Here is an 18,489-nt window from a genome sequence, read left to right on the forward strand (position 1 = left end):
ATGATAAATCTATAAATAATTACTTGAAATTTACTCTGCAAGGCTTCCATTGCTGAGGGATCCACATTATAACCATAAGAACCATGTTTATGATGGGAAAGTTTTTCTCCTACAACTCTACTTTGTTCAGTATCTACAGCTTGTAGAGCATGTACAAGTTTCGGCATTTTAGAAGTCTGTAACTGCAACTAAAATGAATGAAAATAATGATATATAATCTGAAGATAGGAATATTATAATAATTGCTTATTATTCCTAATTTTATTATTGCTTATAGCATATTGAAATATAATTATTTTGTTAAGTCAAAGCAGCAATAACACTGCTCAAAATAATTAGAGAATGTTATGGCATCAGCAAAGCTGTAAACAATTGCTTCGGCAGATTCTGCAATGAGAGAAAGTCCAGTTTATATTGTTTCTGGAAAAACAATTTGTCTGTCTGTTGGCGAATGACATTATTGACAATCTATTAGTTTCTTTGACAAAAATGCTAAACAACTAAATAATTTGTTTCTGTTAACATAGACAAAACTTGGACATGAAAATGCTATAACAGAAATCATTTCAGTTAAATGAAAACATGTCTATAGAATAACTACCGTATTTTCCGGCATATAAGATGACTTTTTAACCCAGGAAAATCTTCTCAAAAGTCAGGGGTTGTCTTATAGGGCGAGTATATCCCAAACTCTATATTTTAACTGTAAAAGTTGGGGGTCGGCTTATACGCCGGAAAATATGGTACTATAAATTATTTTCTGTTGTCTTCACAATAACAAGTCCCAGGATACTTGTATATTCTTCAACTATGTAAAGGAAACATGTTTGTCATGGTGGTTTTAACAGAAATGTAGACAAAACATTTTCTAATGGTTTTTAGATATCAAAGATTTTTAAGCTAATTAACATAACCCAACTACAAGTATATAGATTTATATTGATAAAAAGGGAATAAAAAAAACCCAGTAAATTAATGAACTTAATTAAACTGAAAGTTTATTTTATTATTAATATTAATACTGAGATTTGCTGCTCATGGATCTGCAACAGGTAAAAGATGGCCCTTCAAAAAGTTTTCAGGGGTTCTATATTTTCCATTATGGTGCTAAATATTGATTTTTCTCTGAAATAAATCTGATACTGTTACCTTGATTTTAGTATTGTAGGATTTATTGTGATGTTTATCACACTAAAAATAGAACTTCTAAACCTTATTACTTTCCTGGCTGTTATGTATACATAACAAGGGAAAGTATTGGAATCATGTCAAATTTAACCCTCCAAGTTTTCTGCAAATCTCCACGTTTTGAGACCTCCTGAATCCAAAAAAGTAAAAAGAAAAAGGCAAATAAATTCTGTGTGTGTGGGGGGGATCTATTTTGCTTAATATCTCAGTATGGGGTAAGCATTAAGTAACAAAATTTGGCATGGTGGCATGTATATAAGGAGCATTCATGCTAATAAAGTTTGGTGGTTAAAGATTGAAGGGAGGGGAGATAAAAAAGAGGTCATATGTATCTCCAGTAGGGTAAGATTTTTAACGACTATTTTACATTATTAACATTTATACGTTTTTTAAATAAAACTCATTTCTAACCTCAAAATTAAGCTTTTTGCCATTTTATAGTAATTAAAAATATAAAGTTTTTTTTATAACAAAATCTCATAATAGATGGTGCCCCACACAATTTTATTAAGCTAGATTACAGTGGCATATCATCCATGGAAGCTGTGGAAATGCCACTTCCCTTGTATTTTCTAAAATATAAATACATATTGTGTGATTATTTTCATATTTTAATGTACATTTAATTACTTAAAATCAATATTTTATTATAACCACATTACGTATTTTATTACAAATTTCTATATACGTAAAAAACAATAGTAAGATTGATATTGTATATTTGAATATAATTCATATATGCACATTCCCAATGGAAGCAGAGTATTGTCGAATAAGGGACAGCTTCCATGGCAAAAACATGTGAATCGTGAAAAGCAACCAGATTACAGGCATTCGCGCATGCGCTTTACAGAGCATCAACCTCTGGTGGTTTAGCTGGTGGACGCTACACACCAAAATATCATATAATGCTTTCAATGATTCCATCAATTAACTACTGGTAGGGAGCTATTTGACTAAGTGGATTGTTTTAAAATTTAAAAAGTAAAGAATATTCAATGTTATTTTTAAGTATGTTTCTTTACAGAGCTATATTTAATCATGGTTATATTGACAGATTTTCAGACATAAAATCTTTAGAATTTTTATCACTTTTAGATGTTAATAATTTTAAATATTATAAAACAATTTTTTGAAGCAAGTTTTAATTCTTTAAATTAAGTAAATTTTATGGAGAATTTTTTTGATTTATCTAAATTACATAGTGAATTGCAATATTTATATTCATGTCCAGACTATATTGGCAAGTCACTCTTAGACGTAAATAATAATATATAATTAATGACAATCTGAACAAAGATGTACTAAAAGAATTACATAATTTAACATCATTAACTTTTACAGTACTATCTACCAGTGTATCTATTAGGTGCAGTTATTCGACAAGACAATGAAGTAAATTGATACATTGGCAAGGAACACTCAGTCAGAAGAAAAGTCATCACTAGTGTTGCTTTCAATAGTAAAAGAGCTTTTAAATACTTTGATGGAATCAAGGATAAGTGATTTTTATAATAAAGTAATTAACAACTGTGCAGAAAAGAATTGCCGAATAGAGTCAGTTTATAAAAAATACTAAAAACAAGTTCTTATATCTTTGTTTCATGTAAATTATCTATTTTAGAATTAAAATAAATGAACTGTTTATTTTTGTTATTTCCAGTATTTGTTTAAAATTTTTATGGAAACACAGCTTCTCTATCATCAAATGTCATGGCACACCACTGTTATATTGTAATTAAAATTATAAAAGCTATTTTCTAAATAAGATCTCATAACAGCTGAAAACATTACGCAACTCATTGCTGGATTTTTTTTTAACATGTGAAGCAACTGTTTTAGTAGTCACTTCAGGTTACACTACAATTATTTTATCATAAGATATCATCATATTTATTTAAAATGTTTACAGTTAATTTAATAATGTTTTAATTTCTTGCTCCTTGTCCAAGCATTAATTTTATATAAAAGAAAAATCATCAAATGTATGAAGTGCTAGTTGACAACTGGTTAGTCAGTGATTAAGGTGACAGCCTACCACTTTGGGGGTACCTGGGAACAGAAAAAGCCCAGGAATTTTTTGGGAGGTGGGCTGTCTGGCTATATCAGCCTTGTTCCACATCACCTGGTTGTCCCATCATGGTCCTGGCCAAATCCACAATGGGCTTGCTAAAAAGGTCTTCTTAGTGCCCACAGGGCCAAAAGAGTTTTAAAAAAGTACCAGATAATGATATAGTATCCTTAAATGTTTTGAGCAATTGAGTTTTCAAAAATAAATTTTAATTATACAAATAGTTTTTCCTAAGTTTCTATAAGAAGTACGTTTTCTATATAGAAGAATTGTGGAAAATTGAAATCAAACAGAGTAATGATAAATATACACAGTACATGTTATTAAACTACATTATTATTATTAATTAATGCATATTCAAAGACTAAAAATAAAATGAAATATTTGTTTTTCTTTTAAATATCTAAGCATGCAAGAAAGCAGTCCTTCCCAAAAGAATGAATTTTGCCTTTTTCAGGAAGAATTTTTTCTTGTTTGCATAAATATTTGTTAATTTACTTACACAAATTATTTTATATTGCTAGAAAAAAAGGACATTTTCAAACACTGAATGTTAGATTCAAATCAATCCAATATTTTATGAATCATATAAATTGAAAATTAAATAAATGATAAAGAAAAAAATAATGATAAATATCACATACTGATATATTTTAACATTCTTTAGGTTTATTAGATTAAATTACAAGCTTGGCTGACTATAAAAAATTAAATCTAATGTTAATTAAATTCATTAACATTAAACAGCTTCTAAAGTGATCTTTTTAAAATTAAGAATATGTTATTTCTTATATTCAATTTCATCTAAATATTCTTTAGTCCAATACAACTAAATTATTTATAATTAATAATTAAGATAAAGGAAAAAATATAAAATAAGTTTTAAATAATTAATAAATCAACTACAATGATTTTTTTAGTACAGTAGCTCGTCGTTTATCCGAATCAATTGGGGACTGGGGTTGTTCGGATAACCGATTACGTACGAAAAAATATTTTAACCTATCGCATGTTGAAATTTTTCTCTGTTGCATATTGCTTTGCGTCGAATTTTCGTCGATTTTAAGCCTAACGAAAAATATAAAAACATAAAAAAATTATACTTTAGAAGTTAATCTAGTATCAGAAATGTTCGATTCAGCACGACACAGTCCAACTGGAAAGCTTTCGGTTGATTGGCTTTCGGATAAACGACACTCTACTGTATTAACATGAATTTTATTCTCAGACATAGAAAACCATTAAAGCTTCACCATTGCACTTTTTCTTCTTCTACGATAATTAGTTAAAAGATTTAATAATCTTTCTGCTATGAAAAATATATATACTCCAGCAAGAGCTGTGAGACCTCTCCAAACATGTGCTACTTCACCATGAGATGATACAGTTTCTTTGTCATGATGATTATCATTGGCAACCATAGCCTGTAATATTAATAATAATATCATTATTATTATTATTCATAATGAATCAAAATAACTATCAATATATAAAGATTAAATAATTTACTCAAAATCATTGACAATACATTTTAAATAAATGAACATGACAGTGATTCAAAAATTTTGTAATTAAAATACATAGTATACTATTAAATAAAAAACTTAGATAAAGAAATTTTACTCATAATATTAAATTTTGTAATTTTCTTAGAAGAAAACTTACATGTGGCAAAAGATGTAGTAAAGCATCACCAGAAAGGCTTCCAATAGCCATCCCGACAAGAAATTGCAGTAATGTATGATAACATACACGTTGCATTATAGGTATGATTGCTACACATAATAATCCACATAAACTAATAGCCAACACAGCAACAGATGCATAAATCCATACTATTCCAACAAAAATTAAAAAATAATTACAAAAGTTATTACAAAATTCATAAAAAACTATGAAAAATAAAAAACTGTACCATGTTTATTCATAGTTTTTCCTTCAGTTTTATGTGAGAGATGCAATGAAATACCAGCAGCATCAGCACATCTATGATCTAATTGATAAATGATTGCTGGACAGATGTCAAGAAATTCCAAAGAAGAAATAATACTTGCATCAGGACTAATATTATAAGAATGAATTATTTCAGTAGCAGTCATGCATTGCTGTGAAAATTGGATAAAGCAAATTATATTTATATGCTGGAAAATTTTAATCTAAAACTTTTTAATTATTTACTTACAATGTCATGATCATGAATCTGACTGGATGACATATTCTTTGTATTGCTACCTTGACTACCTAAAATTTATTATGATTATTATTAATTTCGATATTAAACTTTATTTAATGATTTCATAAAACTTTACCCATTTCAAATTAAACATTTGCATTAAAATAAAATAAATGACTATATCCTAACAACAGCTATTTATTAATAAAACATTACAACAGTAACAAAAATAAAAAATTATACTTTAAATTTATCTGAGAGATTTGTAAGCTTTGAAGTGCTCAGTGACTGAGTTGTGAAAGGGAAGGCTGAACTCGATGGTATAGCCCAAAAGGAGAAAGAGAGACTAGGTGAAATGGGAGAGGAGGGAAGGTGAGATAAGGGGAGAGGGAAAAGGAAAGAGAAGGTGTAATTCATGAGCCCTTGCCTGGATTCGTTTGCTAAACAAATAAAAGTAAGATTACAATTGGTGGCTCGTGAAGAGTAATATGTCAACAAGTAAGATAGTGGCTTATTTGGTATATTGAAATGTTAGACCATTTAGCTACCCTGATAGAAGTAAACAGATAAGCAGCTTTGAGGTATTGACATGTGAGTGTCAATGAGCTAGCAGTTCATTAAAGCTATAAGGAACTTGCATGAATGTCATCTCACGTAACTAAATTGTCATGGCTCCACTTCCTGCACCATATTTGTGCTGTGCTGTTCATGGAGGTGTGTATAGTTTGGCTTGCATTCTGAACATTTATCATGTTTAGAAGATGGCATAATATGCATTTTACTTTCATAGCTCTTTTATATCTATATCAGAGGAAAATTATAGGAGCATTTTTACATTTTTGGACTCAGGGGACCTTGAAACATTGAGAAATGCAAAAAAAAAAAAAAAAAAAAAAAAAAAAAAAAAAAAATTGAGTTTTTTATCTGTATGTATGGATGTGTGTGGAGTGGGCATGATTTTTTTTGTTCACCCAATTTCAAGCTTAATAATTCCATGACTTTTGTCGAAAATTTCCAAAATTTTGCAGGGAAGTTTGTACGTTAGGGAGATTGATGCTATTAAATTTTTGGCAGTTAAAGGTCAAAGGGATGGTAGACCATATCTCAAGTATGATCGGACTTAATGAAGATTTTACTCGTTATTAACATTTACAATTTTTTATAAAATTCATCTCTACCCTCAAAATTAAGCCTTTTGCTATTTTATAATAACTAAAAATATCAAAAGTTTTTTATAACAAAATCTCAAAAATAATGGTGCCACACATGAATTTATTTATGTCTAAAAATATAAAATTTATCTTTTAATAAAGATCTCATAACAGCCAGGAAAGTTACGCAACTCGTTGCTGGATTTTTTTACTAGGTTATTTTACAACTCTTACTAGTCAAGATGCTGACTGGTACAGAAGTAAAATTTCAATGTATAGTGGATTGATCTGTATAAAGATGACTCAAATTCGTCCTTAGAGGATCATAGTTCAAAGATAGAATATGTTGACACCTTGTCTTAACTCAATTTTTAACTCTTAACCACACAAAAGCATACAAATCATTTAAAGCTGAATTTTGTAGCAAATGGCTGGGTTGATCCAAAGATTTTGGTAGAGTTCTTCAGAACATACCTTTCCTAACAAAAGACATTTAAGTACATTAAAACAAACTATAACACTTAGTTGTCGTACAGTACCGACTAAAAACGTACATTTTGTGATAGTTTTACTGATCATTGCATAGTATCACTTCTAAGTGCTGTGTGGTAATTTTTTTTGTAATTATCGGATTTATTTTAGTCTGTTTTAAAATTTACTTACGCTGTATCTCTTCATTAGGTGAACCACTCAAAGTTGACACTTTCCCCAATTTAAAGTTTGGTTACTCTATCATGTATCAGGCGAGGTTAAAATGAAATGGAAACGTCACAAATATGGCATCAGGCAAAATGCACATGCGCAACACATACAACTTGTCTATAAGAGTAGGCACAATTTCACTGATTACAACCAAATCTAATCCACAACAGAATTGACCAGCATCAGAAAGATATGGAATATTCCTAAATCTATTTAATCTGCTATTAATCTAATATGAAATCTATTATTGATGAAAAAATATTGGAATTACGATCTGATTTGAACCCGGATCTTACAGTGGTAGATGAAACTTCACTGCATAGCCATTTAGCTAACAGTAGTTTATCTGAAACAGTGAGTTTCATAAGTTTTAAAATACTGTACTTTTAGTGATTTTTGATTCTGTTGTCAAAAACGTTTTCAACAACAAAGACAAATGTGCAGTAGAAATTTGAAAGTTATTAAATGCACTAACTTCTATAAGAAAAAGAATGAACTAATGTTTTTATCATTGTTAATAATTAAAAAATGCATGAAAGCATTCCTCGATCCCTACTAATATGATTTTAGGAAACTACTTTTATATAATTTGTGATGAATTGATTAAATAATCTAATATTGAAGTATTTAAATATATATATTTTTTAATGTGTATTTCATCATCATATTTCATTCATAAAAGTTTTATAAAAATGAATTCTAATAAAAATTTATTATGCAATTTACAGCATGATTGGAGTGTTAATGTAAATATTCAACCATAAAAGATATTATTCTTTGTATGGCAAGGCTGTAATTGTAGTAATGACCTTGAGGAATAGATGACAATGATATTTACATTAGAGATTTTTAAAAACATAAAATTGACACACTTTTCAACAGAATATAACATTATAACTGTATATATACATATACAATTATATATAACTGTTTTCAATAATAAAGGCACAATAATTAAATTGAAAGCATTAAATACGTTTACAGTTATTTCCCAGCTGGAATTCATACAGTATAATAAATTTAAAAATTAATGCATGACCTTATAGTTATATAGATTTTACAATGTGTATTCATTACATTATTAGAAATGACTATTAATGTGAATAAAGTATATTTTGAAATCATGAAAATAAGATATTTATTCAAGTGTATCTAACTCCTTACATGATTCAAAGAAAAATAAACGAAGGACAAAAACAACAAACTTCCCACATTTGAATTATCAAAATTAAGTATTATTAAAACACATACACATATATAATAAAAAATGCTTAAAGTTAAATTATAATTATAAATTTATATTTTTTTTATGAAACAAATTTTAGATCTAGCAAACCAATGCTTTCTTGACAGTGACAGCTGCATAAAATAATTTAACAATAACATTAAAGTTATATTAATTCATAAATTATAGTTGCAATAAAATTTTAGTAATAATAATTTTAACAAAATATTAATATCATAATATTATAATATAAATATATATAATATATTTATTAATATCTTAAAATTATTATTACTAAAATTTTATTGCAACTATAATTTATGAATTAATATAACTTTAATGTTATTGTTAAATTATTTTATGATAGTAGCATTGTTTGTATTTATTTAATATATATTTTGAACTGAAACAGTACTAAATTCAATACACATAATTTTCAAAACAAATAGTATTTCCTAAAAAATTTACCCTCAAAAATAAGTGATGAGTATAAAGAAAATATCCTATCTAAAAAATATTTGCAAGTTATATATTGTATCAAATATTAAATAAAGCTTAAGATTAAATTATTTCATTTAATCAAATTTTCTATATTGTTTAAATTTTGAAGTTTGTTTCTTTTTTAACAATCCCGCAAGCATTAAATTTCATTTGAAATACCCTATTTGTAACTAAGTAGATTTATCACACATCAATCTGAGAGGAAAAACTATTTTTACCTGTCTCGTGCTCCAATGATGGTCCCAAAGATTTTCTGCTTTCAAATTCGTAGTGGTTAATATAACTCTTCATAAGTTGATTCAGACCTAAATTAAATAATAGATTTTCAAACTGCTTGAAAGTCATTGCATCACCTTGTCCATATTTCTTAAAAATTTCTTTCAAAAAGAATCTATGATCGGAGGAGGATTCGTGTCCATCTTCCTCCTTTTCCTTCTGTTCATTATGAAAATATCCGTGACTATGATTTTCGCTTCTAGAATGAGTGTTTTGAATTCTAGTGGTGCAAACTAACAAACAGGCACAAAATAAACTACAAAATCGTCCACACATCTTTCAAAATTAACTATAAACTTCTTCGAATAAGTGAATGATTTCTTGAATAGATTAAGACGGATCAGCATTCAGCAGATAACTGAAAAGAAAAGGGGAAAAAAATTATGTGTAGAAAACTATTGTTAATTCAATTTTGTAAATTTAATTATTTCTCGCTTAATATATTCTAATTTTAACTATTACAAAACGCAGTTACAGGTAAGCGTGAGAATTTTGGGCGGCATGTTTTCTTTGAATTTTTGCCAAAAAAGAGTCTTCTTCACTTCTGCAAATGGTGCAAGGTCGTCTCTTTAAAGAAGCAAACTCGAAAGAAAATCGATCGCTTTACGTAATGTATACTTTAGTATCGTGTTGGATGTCAAATATTAAATATACGTATACCCATTATAGATGATCTCCGATCAGATTTAGTTTTGTAAAAAGTTAATGAATAATTAATTAAACAACAGAAACAGCGTTTAAAAAAAAAAGTAGTATTATGCGTGCACATATACAAAAACAATAATAAATAAATAAAACTAAATTTACTACAGAGATACTTACAAGGAATGTCTCTCATATCCTGCATACAAATGTTATTTAAATCCTTTCGAAACACAGTATTATAGCGAAACTGAACGACCTTGATCACGTGGCTCATGAACAGCAAATCGTAATTAGCTTTTTATCCTCCAATAGCTTATCACCTGTAGAATTTCAAATTTTTGTAGCTTTTCTATGAGAGATCTAATGCGTTAAAAATAATGTTTTATCATTTTAATATCAGATTAACGTTAAAGAAATTAATCAACCAGGCACGACCGAAATCTGGACTCAAATATTTTCAGTCGAGCGTGTAAAAATTAATTTTCAGTTTTAGATTCGTATATTTTTAAATTAATAACGAGTTTTACTGCCTGAAGCTTTCGGATTACACCAACGATGCGTCATATTAAACGGGATTTATTACAGTATAAATACAGTACGAGTTTGTTTTTTTTTTCTTTTGTAAATCGTGCGATACATTATCTACGAGTAAAAAAATTATATCTGCAGATAATCCGTAAATTTTTCCATTTTGTTTTATATACAGGACATATTCTATATGACATTTAATCTAATTATTCAACATAATATTCGAAAAGAGAAAGTATAAACTTTCGGTTTTCCTTGGCCCCCCAAATCAAGGAAAACGAGGATTCTTAATGGCATCAAAACTAGGTTGATCTTTCCTGAATTATCATTAAGAAGCGCGTAAAATACGTGACTAAAAATACCCAGAATACCTGGAGAAAAATTCAGAAAACACGCTCAGTACCACGTCGATATATGTGTGTGTGTTTTTTTATATTTTTTTATTTATGCTAACTGAAGTGAGAGCGTGAGATCAAGTTATTAAGAATATATTCGAATTGTATTCATTCGAATGTTATTTAATAATTGACAAAGGAAGATGGAATATCTGAGAAGATATTAATGTATGGAAAAATAACAGAATGATAAAAGTTTAACAAACAAAGTCACTTCTGTAAAGAAGAGGAGCGAGAAATCAGTGTGACCTTGTAAGACATTCGTCGATACTGTGTACAGTACATTCTTCGAAGAATAAACGATATTGACACTAACAAAAAAATCGATAAAAATTACCGAGAAGCTTCTGACATCAGAGATATACACTTTCAAAAGCAGAGGCGATCGAATCTTCCATCCGTTTGGCACGTGACCCGGCCATTGTCAAGGTCTGGGTGTGTGTAATTTAGAAAAAGGTCGAGATGTCAAGGGGAGATCTTAGAAATCGTCCTCTTCTAATTTGCTTAATTGCATTCCAATTTTATGTTTTTGCCTCGAAAATTTATAAGATACCTTTGATCAAAATGTAAAATATTAATTTAACGCAGTAATCGGGATAAAAATAGTACTCGAAACGTGTAAAGGATTTTTTTAGGAGATAAAGATAATAGAAATTTAAATTTAAAAAAAAAGTCTTCCCAAGGTTTACGAGTAAATCGTGGTGATGAAAATAAATTTATTTTATATTCAGGCTATAGACGGATTAAAATCGGCTGATTTAAACACGATAGACATTCATGAATTGTATAGTGCGCGAAAGACTATTTTATATTTAATTAAATCAAACAGTAAAAATTGAACGAAGAGACAAAGAAACTGCTTTTTTTTTTTAAATTTTCAGTAAATGAAATTTATATTTAAATTTCAACAGCAAAATACATTATTATTTTAATTTGAATCTTAGAAACAGAATTTTGCAGAGGCATAGTTTTGAAGAATTTCCATTAGGGATATATGTATAATAAAAACCGCATTAAGTTTGATAAATTGGTAATTAATGAATCATTTTTAATAGTCACATATACATATATTTTTAATAGTCACGTATCTCGATGACGTAATACACGTGAATTGCAGAGCGGAGTGAAGAATAAATGACACGAATGAGGTAGCATTAAGTCGAATCTGTGCCTGATTCTAACGCGCATCCCAATTTTTTTAGGCCAGAAAAGTCCAAAAAAAATGCGCATTATAATCGAGAAAACACGGTACGTTACTATCGGGAATACAGTGGTTTTGCATGAATAGTTATAACAACAGTAATAAACATTCTTACGAAATTCAATGACATATTTTGGAATTAAAATATTATAATTTTATTTTATTACTAAATTGTATAAAAATAGAGAATAGTTTTTGTTTAGATAATTAACGTAGTATTGTTTTTCAGATATACCAATTACAATTACGTAAAGTACTGTACATAAAATATTAATAGACCATTTACTATATTTAAAAGAATATTTAAATCTTATCATCAACAATTCACACGTGGCTGAACAAAAATAAAACGAATGCGCCATTTTTAGATACAGTATTTTGTAATTTTACACATCTAATTTGAAAAGAAAAAAGACTTCTAAATAGTCTTAGTGCGCTATCGAATTTCATTTTTCGAAAGTTTACAACAATATCAGAATACTGGTGGATTTAAAAAGCAAAAATCATCCAAGAATTTAGTTGATACCAGAACTGATAGTCTGCAGTCTCTTCAATAGGATTTGAATAAAATAACCGTTATATCGTACATAATATTTTGAAGATGCCAAGTTTCCAGCGAATAATCTAGTTATCGAAATATTTCCTATATACATAGATTACATAAATAAAATTACAAATCAATACGCCAGTGTTTACTGTTTTCCTACAAATGTTCAGTAAAATAACTATCTGAACGTAACACGGCATTTTACAGGAAAAATAAGCTTTAAAAATCTCGCAAGTATCGCGAAAGTCAACAACACTTGGCGCCATGATAATAATAATAATAAAGATAATATAACAACTGCAAAAATTCAGCTCAGATCATGTTCATTTACATATATGTAGGCCTACATGCTTTTTATTTCATTTACTTATGCATCTCTCTTATTTTACTTTATTTGATTTTATTTTATTTTTCCTAATTCGAATTTGAAACAACTCATTTGAATTTTTTTACATTTGAAACAATTCTATTCCATTTATTCTGTACGCTGAAGATAACCAATGACATGGTCAAAAACGTTTCTAATTAAATATTTTTGTTTAATCGTTTAATTCACAAAATCAACAATGTATTTTACAAATTTATAAAATCAAACTCAATTTAATTAATATGCGATCATCATTGTCAAAGAAAGGATACGCTTTCATCGTGATCTTTGTCGAGATGATTGGCTATTTAGTTCATTCGGCATCGGTGACCAAATAAGGCCATTGGTGCTGTACATTTCGTGCCGAGCGATTTATTAAAACGTGGGAGAAACCCCACAGAAAGACTCTAGGTTTGGCAATTTTCCACAAATTGGGCGATTTCGTACTGTATTTTAGCGTCAGAAATATTCTTGATAGAGTTTATTTTTGGCGATTTACAAGTTTATTCTAGACTCTAATTTATCGATTCTGGCTATTATTTTTGCTATAAGTTTTGGCAAATATGGCGAGACGTCTCAAATACTTCTAAACGTATATATAAAAAAAAAAAAAAAAAAAAAAAAATGGCGAAAATTCAGCTTTTTATACGTTTCGAAGTACTTTGCAGCTCATTAAAAGGTTGAAAAATTACTTTCCTCCCTCTAACTAAATGAAATGTTTTCTAGAAACACAGTAAATAACTGAAACAGTAAAATAATCATAAGAATTCTGAAAACCCAGTATGAAAATTTCTAAAGCAATTTAGTCACATCCCTTCTTTAATTAATTGAATGAACTTTAATATTTACGAAATATTGGAAAAGAATCGTAAGAAAATTTCACATATCGTTGTACAGAGTATTACTCCTGTTAATTATTTTATCTAAATGATAATCGTTACCAATGCAATACAGAAAACAGCGAATAAAAATAACATAAAATTAAACTAGAAATGTAAGGAATTTAAAAACAAAATTTAATTAAGCGCTTTTCGGACAAGAAATCCTGATAAATAAAGCGATTTAAATTATAAAAATTAAACAATTCACTTAATAATAAATTTATAGGCCTATAATTAATTGATTTTTTAAACTAGACGTGCCAAAAATTACAATTTAATACTTTTTAATAAATTAGCAAGTATTGACATGTCTGTTTTTCAATTTGGTTTTTATTATTTTCGAGTGTTTTTTAAGTAAATATTTAAGAAATTTAATTCGGATTAATTCATTTTGTAGCACCATCTAATGAAAATCATATTTAAAATCATAATAAATATAAAGCGCAATACTGTAGTTTTAATAAAAACAAATAATAAAGTTACGGGAGAGTAACCGACAAAACATTAGCCAGAGCTTACTAGAAAGAGAATGTTACGTAATAACGAATGATGGATGGTGAAATTCTTTAGAGAATTCTATCGCTTAACAGTTATCGATTAAATACGCTAATAAATTTTCATCAAATAATTAAAAAAAAAACCAAGGATGTAAAAGTGTTTTCCTTAAGATAAAAATGTCGTTACACCCTGCCGACACGTGACAAACTATAGTTGATCCATTTTAATTCTTCCTTGAAAATAAATTATCCAAAACCTTGAAATAATTTCAGTTACAAGAACTCTTTCCACAGTTCAGGGTAATTTCTAGTTTAAAAAAATCCATATATCGACCTTTATACTTTAATGATCATAAAGTAAATACTTCAGTTTGGGCGTTTTAAGGGTGTTGCTTAAATGCAATAAATTTATCAGAGAATATTGTAGCAGCTACATTTCTAAATATCACAAAACTATCGTAAGGCAATCGCAATAATCACGAAAAGTCTGCAACTTAAACGAAAGAATTTATAAATTTAAGAGGAAAAGATAAACTTACAACGGTATCACTCATTTAACGCTAGTTGCTTCATCAGACAGAAGCTCAAATTAAGCTGCTGGAATAGAAATGTGTAAAAATGTACTAAGAGTTTGATTAATTTGTAAATCTTACAAAAATTTTAAGTTTTCTTTATAAATCATCTACGCGACTTGCGTAGTCGCGTGTCCATTAACACCATTATAACATTCTCCGGTTACAACGATACACAATGGATCGAATTTATTAAATCATTTAAATGTGTTGAGTATAGTAATTCTCATACTATTATATGTGGTAAAATAAGATGAAAATCTGTGCCGAAATATGAGTGTTTAGGCGAAGTGACGTCACATAAAAGAGAACAATACAAAATACGATTACCTTCCGTTTCTAGTTAACTGTCTTCATCTAAGCTTTCTTTATAAATATACCGTTTAATATACATCTATCGTAGTCTCATGGCCTACAGCCATATCACAGCAGCCGAGGTTTTTCTGTTTCGATTTTCACTTGTTGGAATTAACTGTAATACTTGAATGAATACCGGCTAAACTCGTTAAATCCGATTGTTGTTTTCGGAAAATTATATAACCGCCAGTTGCTAATAAATAAGAGATTAGATATTATTTAAATGAATCGAAACGTTATAATCAAAGTTTTGATATATTAAAAATGTTTTTAATCGGCAATCAAAATTCCCTCTGTCTCATCACTCTTCAAAATTCCAGTTTTCTTCTTTAATATAGCGAAAAGTATAAGCAACTAAACAATACAGTTGTCTTACCTTCAGGAACAGCTGTGAACTGGCACGTTTCGCATCATCTAACAATTCGCGAGAGCACTACTGTGGATTTCATTTATTACGAGCAGTAAGCAATGTTTCTATACAGACAGGCTGTGTTGTATTATTTACTGGATCTTCTGACATGTTTTTATAGTACTGGAGGGTAAAGTAATTTGATGCATTTCCGACAGATGGTGAATATTGCCAATAATCGTTAAATTAATATTCATTTTTAAAGTTTATCCAGATGCTTGGAGATACTTAGAATAAAGTTTAAACAAATTTCGAGCTTTATAACCATAATTAAAAGCCGAATATCTTAGTTTGAATGGCGTACGTGTTATAACGTCACGATTTATAGATACTAAACTAGATAAATATGTATTCCCATATTATGAGTAAAAACTTGTTCTTTATCGTTAATGTTATTCTTATTTTAATTGATAACAATAAAAAATGAAAAAATATTCTTTATTAATATATTCGAAATAGATGGCGGAGGCAGTTGAGGCGTCAGTCTATCGCTCTGGAGGATCCGGGATCGAATCCGAACCAATAACTCACCAGGAAGTTTTTCAGTCCCGTCGCAGTTCCCATTGCGGGCCTCGACAACGATGAGTATGAAATAAATGCCCTCTTGGTGCCCACAGGACAAAAAGAGAGATTTACAGTATATATTCCAGTTTCATTCATTTTTAATTAACAGGCAAGTATTACATTTTTTTTTTAAACTCTTTCCGCCCTGTGGGCACTAAGAGGGCCTCTTTTAGTAGGCCCATTATGGGTTCGGCCAGGCCCACAATGGGGCGACCGGGTGGTGAGGGACGGAGCCCGACATATCCGAACGGACCACCCCCGAAAAATTCCTGGAGATTTCTCGACCCGTTCGGATTCGAACCCGGGTCCCCCAGAGCGGTAGGCTGCCATCTTGACCGCTCGGCCATCCGGCCATGCAAGTATTATATTGTTTGATCATGTCTGGAAAGTTTATATCGCCGAGGATGCCTTTAAAATGGCTTACGTAAAATATTTTTATTTCAATCGCCGTTCATTTAACATTATCTATATATATAATCGAGACGAGTTGATAATAATAATAATAATAATAATAATCAGCGCTGAGCCCAAACGGTTAGGAGTTGAATGTTGAAATTTGGTACACAGTTAGGGTACATCGCGAAAACGCACACTAAGAAGGGATTTTTCGAAATTCTTCTCCACGGGGGAGAGGGACAGGATTAAAGCTTCTATATACATTATCGAGACGTGCCTAAACGGTTAGGAGTTGAAAGTTGAAATTTGGTACGCAGTTAGGGTACGTCACGAGAACGCACACTAAGAAGAAATTTTTCGAAATTCCTCCCCACGGGGAAAGGGACAGGATTAAGTCTTAACACTTCCATTGTTGATGGAAGTGTTAAGTAACAATGGAAGTGTGAAGCAACAATGGAAGTGTGAAGTAATAATGGAAGTGTCAACAATGGAAGTGTTAACAATGGAAGTGTTACGTAACAATGGAAATGTTAAGAGCCCAAACGGTTAAGAGTAGAAAGTTGAAACTTGGAACATAGTTACGGTACGTCACAAAAACGCACACTAAGAAGGGATTTTTCGAAATTTCTCCCCACGGGGAGAGGGACAGGATTAAGGCTTAACACGTCCATCAACAATGGAAGTGTTAAGTATCAATAGAAGTGTTAAGTAACAATGGAGAACAAGAGAAGGCGACGTGCAAGATTTACGGGCGCTGGAGGAAAAAAAAAAAAGTAATATGTTAGAACATATTCGATTTTCAAATTCGACCTTTTATTAAAAATATTTCGTTTGTTGATGAAATTACTCTTTTTTTTCTGTGACTATAACGTAATAATCTTAATCTTCGCTATCGTTACTTTTGCCCGAGCAACGCCGGGCCTATCTGCTAGTAAATTCATAAAACTAAAAATATTATTCCGAATGCTTAAAATATTCTATAAAAAACGATTTCCGTTAGTAGTAAATTATTCAAATCATTTCATGCCAAGCTTGTATTTTCATTTTAAAAGTATAAATTATTTGTAGTTAAGAATAAAAATGTCTAGTAATTAATATTATGTGATAAAATACATTAATTCGAAGCTATTACACGAGTTTAACTTTACCAATTTCGCTAATCTCAATTTCCGATCAAGGTGGAAGTCGCCGGGGAACACATTCGCAATTTAATTAGTCGTAATAATACGAAACATTTTTTTATATACAAAATGTTCGTAAATATCCGATATTACACTAAATTTAGCTAACGTATCGAAATTTGAAAAGGATTAAAATAATCCGATTTAAACGACTCCAAAAAGTTTAATTATTTCAAAATTAAAAAAAAATTAATCATTAATATTAAATTTTCAAAAAATAACCAATAATACGATAAGACTGAAAGGATGGAATGGAGCTTTTAATCCATCGGAACTCTTACCGGTTTCACTAGAGTAATTATATTAAAAGCAAGTAGACTGTGTTAAACTTTTAATGTGTATCTTAGAAGATATCACGTAAATTTTATCGTCTTAAAAATAGCTCAAATACTTTTTTGGGTTTTTCTGAATATTTTTATTATGAGATTTGTCAGATCGTCTATTTTGTTAATTCGCTAAACGTCCTTCGTAAATCCATTAGCATTATAAAAGATTTTTAGAGAGCTCTGAGCAAATTATAATAGACGATTATAAATTTTATATTGTTATAAATGATTATAAACTACTGGCTTAAATTTTACAAGAAAATAGAACTAAATCCGAGACAAGACAGATAAATGATGTAAACATTTTCTTTATGTTCTTTCAAATTTTTTAAGAGG

The 18,489-nt window shown here is 29.3% G+C and overlaps 1 protein-coding gene across 5 annotated transcripts in view; it reads right to left on the bottom strand.

Annotated features, from left to right (window-relative positions):
• The window catches only part of LOC136989416 (zinc transporter ZIP10-like), a 77,248-nt gene that overhangs the window by 11,215 nt on the left and 47,544 nt on the right, over positions 1–18,489 (bottom strand). For 2 of the 5 annotated variants that reach the window (XM_067287550.1, XM_067287549.1), the window contains exons 2-7: positions 9,230–9,645; positions 5,442–5,500; positions 5,175–5,364; positions 4,925–5,094; positions 4,513–4,683; positions 35–188 (exon numbers count right to left, since the gene is read on the bottom strand). In XM_067287550.1, coding sequence (XP_067143651.1) covers positions 35–188; positions 4,513–4,683; positions 4,925–5,094; positions 5,175–5,364; positions 5,442–5,500; positions 9,230–9,563 — 1,078 coding nt within the window. In that variant the 5' untranslated portion in view covers positions 9,564–9,645. Of the gene's footprint in view, positions 1–34; positions 189–4,512; positions 4,684–4,924; positions 5,095–5,174; positions 5,365–5,441; positions 5,501–9,229; positions 9,646–10,109; positions 10,269–15,653; positions 15,830–18,489 lie in introns of those variants that run through there. The other 3 variants (XM_067287547.1, XM_067287546.1, XM_067287548.1) reach the window with 3 other exon arrangements.

Source organism: Centruroides vittatus, unplaced genomic scaffold, assembly GCF_030686945.1.
Source record: "Centruroides vittatus isolate TY-2023 unplaced genomic scaffold, ASM3068694v2 scaffold_520, whole genome shotgun sequence".
NCBI classification, from domain to species: Eukaryota; Metazoa; Arthropoda; class Arachnida; order Scorpiones; family Buthidae; genus Centruroides; species Centruroides vittatus.